Source organism: Pocillopora damicornis, chromosome 5 (genome assembly GCF_964200805.1).
Source record: "Pocillopora damicornis chromosome 5, jaPocDami1.2, whole genome shotgun sequence".
NCBI classification, from domain to species: Eukaryota; Metazoa; Cnidaria; class Anthozoa; order Scleractinia; family Pocilloporidae; genus Pocillopora; species Pocillopora damicornis.
The window spans coordinates 10236497-10247218 of record NC_142674.1 but is presented as its reverse complement, the minus strand read 5'-3'; the positions used below and the strand labels follow the sequence as shown (position 1 = coordinate 10247218).

General features: G+C 37.8%; 1 protein-coding gene across 6 annotated transcripts in view; it reads right to left on the bottom strand.

The window, feature by feature from the left end:
- Positions 1–3635: 3635 nt before the first annotated feature.
- The window catches only part of LOC113671139 (uncharacterized), a 36271-nt gene continuing 29184 nt past the window's right edge, over positions 3636–10722 (bottom strand). For 4 of the 6 annotated variants that reach the window (XM_089206595.1, XM_089206596.1, XM_089206598.1 and 1 more), the window contains 4 exons: positions 9518–9734; positions 7978–8097; positions 7167–7307; positions 3636–4539 (listed from right to left, as the gene is read on the bottom strand). In XM_089206595.1, the coding sequence (XP_089062721.1) occupies positions 4153–4539; positions 7167–7307; positions 7978–8097; positions 9518–9734 (865 nt within the window). In that variant the 3' untranslated portion in view covers positions 3636–4152. Of the gene's footprint in view, positions 4555–6250; positions 6370–7166; positions 7308–7977; positions 8098–9517; positions 9735–10722 lie in introns of those variants that run through there. The other 2 variants (XM_089206600.1, XM_089206599.1) reach the window with 2 other exon arrangements.

Below are 10722 nucleotides of genomic sequence, written 5' to 3'. Positions count from 1 at the left end.
AAGTTGGGTCAGGTAGGTTTTTATTTTTTATTGAATGTACGTTGTGGTTCCACATAGTCATGGTAGCCTGCGTAGCTGGCGGTTGTGTTTTGTTTGGGCAAACGAGTAGCGAAGCCGCGGGAGAAATGGGAAAGAGGCGCTTCCACTAACCATAACCGCCAGTAACGCAAACTAGTGGTCATGCTTACCAACCTAGTTTTGTTCTTTCGATATGTAGGTGTATGTAGGAAACGCAGAAAGCGATTAAAGGAGATGATACATAGTGAAGTGCGTGATATTCAAGTCTCAGAACTGTGAGCTGAATCTAAGGTAACTGAGCAGCTGGAGAGAATGGCGTTAGTGAGTATGTAAAAATCAAAAACACTGTCAATTGTTACTTATTAAACAATTCCAAAAAAAAATCACGCACACAACAGATGAAAAAGATTAAGAGTTGTTTTCTTTATGAATTATTAGCTGATAACGCCACGTCACGGAAAACAGATGCTGTCATCCCAAGGCATATGACTGTTTGCCACTGTGTGTCGTGATAAAGAGGTTCAGACGCTCTCTATTCGTTGCAACAAGATATTTCTAAAGCATTTTGTTTGACGTCATAGCATTCTAAACACAAATTAAGGACTGGGGTGTGTGTGATGAGTTTCCGGTTTCCAGACTCTCATAAAGATCAATAGGCATAAGGGTATTCATAAATTGCTTCATTTAAGTAAATACTTCCTGCAGTTGAGATGATTGTAGAGGTACTTTAAGTTAGTGAATAACGCTTGAAGGAAATGAAAAATGATCTTTTTCCATGTTTAGGATGGTCGTGATGACGAGGTGGCCTTCAATCTTCCAGAACCGGTGCAAACACCACAGAGTGTAATAACAAATGCTCAAACACCACAGAGTGTAATTACGAATGCTGAAACACCACCAGGTGTCTATCAGCCATCTGAATGTTTTACAACTCCATTTAGAGATGACTCAGTTGAAGTGACGAGCAACTCAAAAGAGAAATTGAATTCCTTTCTGGCTTCTAGAGGCTGAGTCCTATCCGTTATCCGTTCGATTTTAGGCTTTGAGTGCATTTGATAGTTTTTGGCGGGTAATAAACAAACGAAATGGCGACCTTTGTTGCAAAGAATAGTGGTGGGGTGAAAGAGAAGCCAACGATAGTCTTAAAAGAGTTGTAAGTTTAAAGAGTTTTTTTTTCGTTTTAGTTTCAACAAGCGGCGCCAGCGACTAGCAGGCGTGCGAGGATTCACACTGAAATAGGAGAACAACCTTCGTTTTTCATAAAATTGTAATTTACAATCCTTGAACTTGAAAACAATCCTAAGATTCATTAAAAATATCACTTACTCCGAAGCGCTCGGAGTTTACAGGTGTTCAAAAGCTTTTTCCGTTATGGCGTGAGATTAGGGACAAAATCGATCATTACATTTCGTATCGTGTGTTTTTTCTGTGTGAAGCAACAAAAGGTGCCGGCGACTGACGAAATTATAGGTTAACACGAAAATCAAATAACACCTAAACAAATAATTTTGGCTACCGATTTTCAGTGAATTTTTAAAGAACAATTATTTTAAGTTTCAATACAATTTGAAGGTTCAAAATAATTATTACGTACTAAAATGCGAAAGTTATACACCACAAAATTAATAAATAGGCCTCAAATGAAATTCTATTTTGTTCTCAGGATTATACGTTGCCTAGCACGTGACCAAAATCTACCAAGGCGGAAATCCAAAATGACGGTGGCAGTCTGGGCTTAGTTATATCACTCGAAACTCGTTCCCATTTGTCTCATTTAATAAAGAGGAATCATTATTGTTTTCATTAAGACAACAATGCCTTGATTTTCCAATATTTACAACGATAGATAGTAAATTTCACTTTTCACCCACATTTAATTCCAACCTTTTCTTTTGAACCAGAAACCAAAATGATATATGTTTGAAACACATGACATCATCCACCCTTGTCAAATGTAATAACATGATCATTTCAATTGTAATGCCTTCTTATCCCAACGTTACTTTGTTTCTTTGCTACATAAGCGAACACTGAACTACTGCTCGTACTCTAAATATGACAATCAACCACAAAATTCCCTAAAATAGATAAAATTAAACATAATCCAAAAAATCAAGTAAGTCATCTGTCAATTCACGAGTTTGCTCATAGAGCACTTTGATTGACATTCATTACCAGCCCGTACGTCATTCAAGATTTGCCATTCGGCAAGGGAACTCCTAGGCAAGAGAGCAAACTGGCAAATTAAAACTGGCAAAACGTTATCTCAAATGTAACTATAAGGCAGGAAAAAAACGTACTTTAAATACCTACTCCGTTATCGAACTCCGGAACTAAACATTTCATGTCAAACCCTAGAAATACAGAGGGAGTTTAATAGGCACGATAACGTTCTTTTCAGTTTTTTTACTAGTGTCATACCAAGTCATGTATAGTTCACACAATTCGATTTGACAACTCAGTTTTTCGTTACACTTTGATAGCAAGTACATATATCGTCAGCTTCCAGAGTTCCAGATCACTGTAGGGCATCTGCTCTCAGTTACCCTGGAGATCCAGATTACATTAATAATTGCGATCATGATCATGACATCGCATATGATCGATGCGAGTTGTTCCCTGATGTGGTCCATGAAATCGAGTCCGTTTTAGAGGAGGTTCAATCCAAGAAAGAGGAAAAAGATGAGATGAAATATAAGGTTTCTCAAGCTAAAAAAAAAAAAATGAAGCATTGAAAATTCATTTGCTCCGCTTCATCAACCAAGACGAAGCATTACATATACCTTAAAACATCTAAACCCTCATTCTGTGCTTTTAGTTTTGGATTGGGCCATGAAATACCTCCCAAGAAAATACCGCGAGAGTCAGACCGATTGGTTTGGAAAGCGAGGTATTTCATGGCACATAACCACGGCCACAAGAATGCACGAAGGACAACTTCAACTGCTGTCACTCGTCCACCTTTTTGAAAGCTGTTACCAAGACAGCAACACAGTTTTGGCTGTAATTGATGACGTGCTGAAACAGCTCAAGGAAACAATGCGCAAAGTTGATCGCGTCCACCTCAGACAGGACAATGCTGGATACTATCATAGCGCATCTACATTACTGGCAATTCAGCAGGTGGCCAAAAGTCACGATATCAGCATAGGGCTAGATTTCTCGGATTCCCAAGGGAAAAAGGGGTCTTGCGACCGTAAAGCAGCCGCGATCAAGAATCATATTTGAATTTATCTAAATTCTGGTCACGATTTCGAGACTGCCGACCGAATGAAGACCGTTATAGAGTCCTCGGGTGGTGTACCCGGTGTGAGGGTGTTGCACGAAAACTTAGAATGGGACCGATGGGTATTTAGTATTGCTAGCTCCTCACATCTGCTAACACTCCACAAACTGTGACCACCGTATGGACAAAAAGGCTTGTAGAGTCTTTTAATACTCTACAAGGACTTGAAAGTCCTATCCAAACTCTACCACTGTTTTTAGGTTTATTGACCCTTGCCAGCCAACCTTCCAGAACACCTTCAAAAGGTCTAAATCGACCGCCGCAAGTTTTTTCTATAGAATATTTAAAAATTACTCGCCTTAAGCTCAGTGAATATCATGATAAATAATTGCCGAGACGACGTCGAAAGGATTATTATTATTATCTTCTAAATCAAATTGCAAAATAAACGCTTATGAAAGAAACGATACATGTGGTGAAAAATTAACTACTTAATATATAAGCAATTTAGTTTCTGAGCAAATGCTCTCATTTAACATCAATAGGAAAAAATGTCCACGTAAAGACATTTTAATGTTTTGACTTGTAGACGAAATAAAATAGTACGTGCATAAACAAACAGAATACTCATTGTTAATCGCTTACATTCTATTCCATCTGTTATCGTTTATTTTTCAGAGTTCCTTCTTTCTCTAATAACGTCACAAATAATACTAAATATGATAGGTCGTTTTATGTCAGAAAAGCCAATCACATCGATCATGAATCGAACTGATTTGTGCCCCTCATTTACATTTGGAGCGTAGCACAAGTAAAAAATATTCAAAAGGATTTTGAACATTAAAGCAGTTTCTGAAATACACATAAGCTTTTGCTTTAGTTGATAGACGTAAAAATTCAAGAGAAGCTTACTCAGTATTCCCTTTTATCTTACACAAGACTTCTCCTTTTCGAATACATCTTCCTTCCCCATCAAACAGTCCCGGCCAAAGATAACATACTATCTCCTCTTCCTGATGTTGGTCGGGGGTTCCTTTCACCAACGTACGTACCTCAGGACTCATATGGTAACCCATCTTCTTATGGTACCGTTGTAGGTGCGAGGAATGATACTCTAACCTCAATGGTGGTGTCTGGGTAACCATTCTCCAAGTAAGCTGGATACTTGCTTTAATGTACTCCTGGAATAGTGGTTTATGAAGCTGACTCACTGCGTGTGAAAGTCGGCTGTTTCTCACCAATTTCTCCTTTTCTTGCCACCTGCTCCACTTCCTCTTAGCGGCTTGAATAACATCCTAAAATTTTCAGTGCTGGTTATTTAAAAAGTTAGGAGTATATACGTTCGCAAGTTATCTTTCAAATCAAATTTGCAAAATAATCGCGTATGAAAGAAACGATAAATGTGATCGAAAATTAAGAAAGTCGACAACGTTGACAACAGTAAAAGCGCCGGTGATATAGATATAGATATATATATATATATATATATATATATATATATATATATATATATATATGTATATATATATATATATATATATAGACTACGCGCTTCTGATTGGCTGAAAACGAGTGTACTTTTCATGTCACGCGAGTGCAAAGTTGTAAAGTGAGTGCAAATTACAGATAGCGCGCGCGTTGTCAAAATTTCGTCTGTCTTGACTTTCTAAGATGCTTTTTCCATGAAAATGATGAACAAAAACTTGCACTCGAAATCATCTTATTATCGATACTAATATGGTTAACAATTTTTTTCAGACCTGACATCGACATTCATCCTTCTCCCCTTTCCCCATGGAGAATGATGCAGGGCAGGAAATGTACGATATATTGGCTTGGGATGAAAATAAGATTGCAAAGATTAACTGCTTAATCGTCTCGTACCTAGGTAATGTTTTTGATCTGAAGATAATGATTAAAAAAAATGCCTCTCAAAATTTCGAAAAAAACAATTCTAGGTTTCTAAGTAATTTTCAAAAGTCAGTATAGTAATTAACTCTAAGTTACTGAGTTTTTTTTGTTTTTGTTTTTTTTTTCAATTTACTTATTTTCCGTGTGCGTTTGATCCAAAAAACTGAACTACAACTCGGTCTCTTCGTGACGCCTTTGAAAACTTATCAGAAAAAAAAACCATTAGATTCGATCGTGACTGATGATCTCATATGAAACCAACCAGAAGCATACCAAGTAGCAAAACTCATTAGAAACATGGGAAAAGCCTTTGCGTTACCACGAACATCCAACAAACTGGACTGTATCACTCAGCAGATAAAAGGCTAGAAACGGTGTGAGGCTTTTTTGATATTCCTGTTGTTCCCGAGAAAATCTATTTTAAAGTTAGACAATACAAAATTGCGTTGTCACGCGCCGGGAATTCACAAGAAAGATATCTCAAGTTTCTTTAGAGCCTCGTATAATTTTGTACATTAATATCTGACAAATATCCTCGCTAAGTTTCGTCAAAATGCGACAAAACTTGTTAATTCGTTTAGGTATAGGTTACTCACATAGAAGCAAACCTCGGGTTTTCGGCCTCCAAAGAAATTCCCAGTCTTCGCACCTCATTTATTTCATTTAAGCGCGTGTCGATGCCGTCATGCCGCCAACCAATAAATAGAGAATAATACATGGGCGCGCGTAGATACGGAATTTCTCTCCGAGTATTAACTCCATAGCTCACGAGTGAGATGTCGAAGTGAACACGAGAAGGCAAATTTCATATCTACGAGTAACCTTGTATTATTTTGTTTATCATATAAATCCAATGGCCCTTTACTGAGAAGAAAAGCCGACTTCATTACTGAATGAAAATAAATGAATCGACATTCGTAGAGTGCTTTAGCGCTAACTCTTAAGATGGAAAAATGCGTTGAATCATGATTAAAAAAATAACAATGGTCGTAATTTTCAATTTACAAACTTCTCATTTATTGAATTCGTCCTTACCGACAGAAGATGTCTTTCAGGTAAACGGCCAAAATCGGCCAGCGGCAAATCTTCCAGTTATCGATTTTCATTCTCAGCCGAGAGAAATGCCGACACCAACGCCACTGAATTCGTACCTTTCGGTTTTTCCTTTTTGTATTAGTTTTCTCTCCCTTCTAGGAAAGTTTGAACCTCATTGTCTGTCAGCGATACAGATTTTTTTAGTGTTTTCGCCGCCATAACTCAAGAAGTTCCAAGAAAGTACTTATATTGAGAATTGTGAAGGCTTTGTTGTTCATTCATCAACCTGACCGAGTGGCGCTAAAGGCGAGTGACGTGTCAGCAGCTGACTGGCTATATCAACACACGTGAAAAAATATCGTATTTTTTCACTTATGTTGTTACAGCTTTTCTCAGGGCCGGAAATCCCCGTATAACATCGCAGTTTATGTGATAAAAAGCAATATTGAACTCCCTTCTCGAGTCCCTTGACAAAGAGGCTTTTGAAATTCGCGGTTAAACGAAGTCCAAAAAATTCATCAAGAAAAGCAATTTGTAAAGTCAGACTTTTTTACTTCATCAAAATCTCCTGCCTTCGACTTCTTTGGCTTGGGCCTTCTGATAGATTCGCCACAAAGCGACATCTCTTTTTGACTGTTTCATGAAGACTCTTAGTTTTCAATGTTTTGGGAAATGTGATAACTTCACTTCTTTTGTGTGGTGCAATGTGTGATGTAAACGAAATATGCAAATCGAGATCCACCACACTGTTCATCCTCACCCCGACGATTTACTGCTTAACCATGAAACCTTCAAAACTTATATGAACAAGTGATGTTTACAACCAAGATACGTACTGAGAGGCTGAGTCAAATCAATTACGAACTATTAGAGAATCATAATACAAAAACCGAGACCGTTTTTTCCCAAATACCTCTTGTAGGGCACATTGTTGTAACTTTTTTCGAACGAAGATAGAGTGTACAGGACAACATACCTCCACTAAACAATCAAGATTGCAACTGGGTGCCGTTTCTTTCAAGATCATCATTAGGGCATCAACAGCTTCAACCGGATACTGTGATTCTTGACGTCCTAAGCAGACTCGATAGGTAATCGATGTTTTAGAAATGCCCGTCTGTTGGTAAAGACAAAAGACTTGTATGCTACACGATATTACAATAGGAATATTTTAAATGCATCATGCAGTCATAATATCAATGGAGGGCTAAAAAGACGATTAAATGGATATGGCTGAACAAGAATTAACAAAATCCGAATCTTTAATCTATCTATCCGAGTGAATTCAAATTTAATTTATATATTCCCTAGATTACTAACCACTCTGTAGACAACTTGCCGGCTTAAATGAAAGCCTAAACCTTATTGATGCAGCTGGAATCTGAGTTTTCATATGAAAGGCAAGTCCTTCATTTAAATGACAATAGGACCGAGCCGATTTATTTTCACTTAACGATGCAAATCACCTTTCCTTACTGTAAGGCTTGACGCCTCTTCTTTCGTCAAGAGAGATTCGTGTTCATCGTGTCTAGTGAGGTCTAGCTTTTCTTCAAAATGACGCTGTATCTTAACATCTACAATTGATCCGCACGTAAGGGGGGGGAGGGGGGAAACTAGAAGGATGATATGGTTTAAATACAATGTCAGCGTCCTTACTCAATATCGTTATGAAAAAGGACGAGTCTCAAATCTTTACAAGTGTTCTATTTATATTAATCTTAACCACCGCTTTTCATCTATCCTCGTCGGAGATTAATTGCTCTAAGGGTTTATTTTATTTGTCTTACCCTTTTATAGCTGGTCATCAATTTGATCTCTTCTGGGGCTAATTGAATAAAACCTTTCGTTACTTCTTTCCCCAATTCAAAAATTGTTCCTCTTGCCTCTTCCATTGTTTCGTAGGCAGCCTAAAAAAAAACAAAACAAAACAATACAAACATTAATAATGTGAGAATGGCAATTACTGTACTAAAATTATACATAATGTACATCTCTATGGCAAAATGAAATCCTAGTAATACATTTACCGCCGTATACAGCGACGAAATCTACTCATTCCACCAACACCTAAACGAGCAGAACACGAACAATTAGCAGACAAGGCGCACAAAACCGACGCGTACCGACATATTACCAGACAAGTCATCTTACTACCCGGAATCACACAGAGTCGTTACTATTATGCACCCAGGGCTCTAAAAAGATAGGGTGCTCGACAGGCACCCTACCCGAAGAAAACCAAAACTTTGACAATGTTTTTCCCTAAAAGAACAACAGTTAGATTCAGCGACACACTTAGCAGCGACAACACCTACGACCACAATGACTACACCATAAATGAATGCATATCTGAAACCACCTCGCGCATGCTATAACCATTCAATATCCATGTCACCCATAAAACGATCATTACTACACTACGTCAATTACAAAAGACAGGGTTGTTTTATAACAAACTTTAATACAAGACCCACTAAGCACGAACGAGCGACGAGAAATGGTAATAGAAAAATCACATCACTGGAAGGTCATCTAGTCACGAACCACGCTATTGAGTAGGACTCTGCCTAATGCTTAACCTACAGCTCTAACTATTTCCAGACTGACTCTGTAAAGCTAGTTAACTTATTTAAAGTAAACTACCCTAAATAGATGTCAATAACTACTGGCACCGATAAAACGACTTATTCAATACATTTGCACCGCCACGGAACCGAACAGAACGACTATGCAGTCATTCTGCCGACGGATCGAAACGAATGACGACCGATTTATATGCACCAAATGAGTCTTTGCAAGGACTGGAACTAAAACAGTCACTGACAACAACTCTTCATTTGACTCTGATGGTGACCATCCACTCAGTTTGTCGAAGGTCAGTCACCACAACCGACTACGATCCTTCTCAGGACTACCCCCTCCCGCACGATCAGATTACACGAAAACATTGTACCCACTGGTTCAAACCATTTATTGTAAAATCAGAATGGTTTTCATTAGTCGTTCCACTTAAAGGATGGAAAACTGTAGCAAAAACCCCGAGAGAGAGAATATAGAGAAGTTTTACATAATTTATATTGCAGTCAGAATATGCGAAATGAGAATTAGTAGGACGTACATGGTCATAATGCTACAAACAATGAACGACCCTTGCCGACTTGAAAAATGTAGCATTGACGTATGTTTTTTATAAGAAGCTCATGCCCATCGTCTTATTAAAAAGGTTAGCTCAAAAGTTTTGAAACGACTTCAAAATTAATTATTGATACTACGAACGAAACATCTACATTTCATGAGTGTTAACTTAACCGTTAATGCAAGACATACCTCAAAAACAAGACAAAGAAGTCTGGGGCCATAAACGTCGACCTCCAGCTGCTCTTTAAATGAGCAAGATGTCTGCATTTTTTCCAATGCATCCATTCTCGTTTCGTCGAAGAAATTAGCGAAATCCTCTTCCACCTTTGACTGTCTGTTCTCACTAAGCGTGTCCTCCACTTTTGACTGATTTTGTTTTACTCTTCTCTCACTGAGAGCGGCAACTCTGCAAGATAATAAGAGACCATTCAGTGCTAAGATGATACACACATCGTCATCGTCAAAAAGAAGTTGAGAGAAAAATTGATAAGGGACATTTGTATAAAAGGATATGAAAATAGCTTCTGAGAATTTTTTTGAAATGCAGTTGGTCACTTTCAGAGGCTGAATTCACGTTTGTATTTTTAATCCTAGGCGAAATTTAAATGCCTCATTTAACATCGTTTGGATGAAAAAGCAAAAGGCATATATATATCATGCAAAGGTTCTGAGGGCGGCTTTCTATACAGCTAACCTTATTTATTATAAATATCCTTGACTTGAGATATCTTGGGATTTTAAGTTTTTTTTGTTTTTGTTTTTTTTTTATTTTTAACTTGAATGTGCGACCTTAAGTAGGCTTCCTAGTGGGAGCTGTTCATTTGATAGCCATTTTACACTTTCTAATCATACACATTCATATGCGTGTGTTTGTCTTTGTGCATTACTACTTCAAAGACAAGGATTTTTAACTCGAAACAGCGATCTCTGGACTTTTTCATTGCTGTGCGAGTAAAGGATAACGTTCAACTTTAAAATTCAAAAACGGTTGCAATTCCGCTTTCTGTGGATGGTGGCGACGAATTTGTTCTCATGGTGGTGCTATTTTCTTGACCAAGTAAAAATTTACATTTTGTTCGATAAATCCTTGCATATAACACACCTCGGCTCTTCATCAGTTTAGAGCGTGTGACTTGACAATTGCTTTTCTTTTCAGTTTATCTCATGTAGAGTTCACAAAATACAGTGTGTTGCGTAGTCAAGAACACTGATCACGATTAGAATTTTACAAGTATAATTAAATCTGTTTAAGGGGAGGGAATAGATGACTCGTATTCCGAAAAGCATTGCTTAGTAAAGCGGAGGAATTCAATCCTAAGTATCTTTTGCGTTAATACAGGTAAGCTCATTGCTGGTAACCCGTATATAAACATGAGATGCATAAGACCCTTATA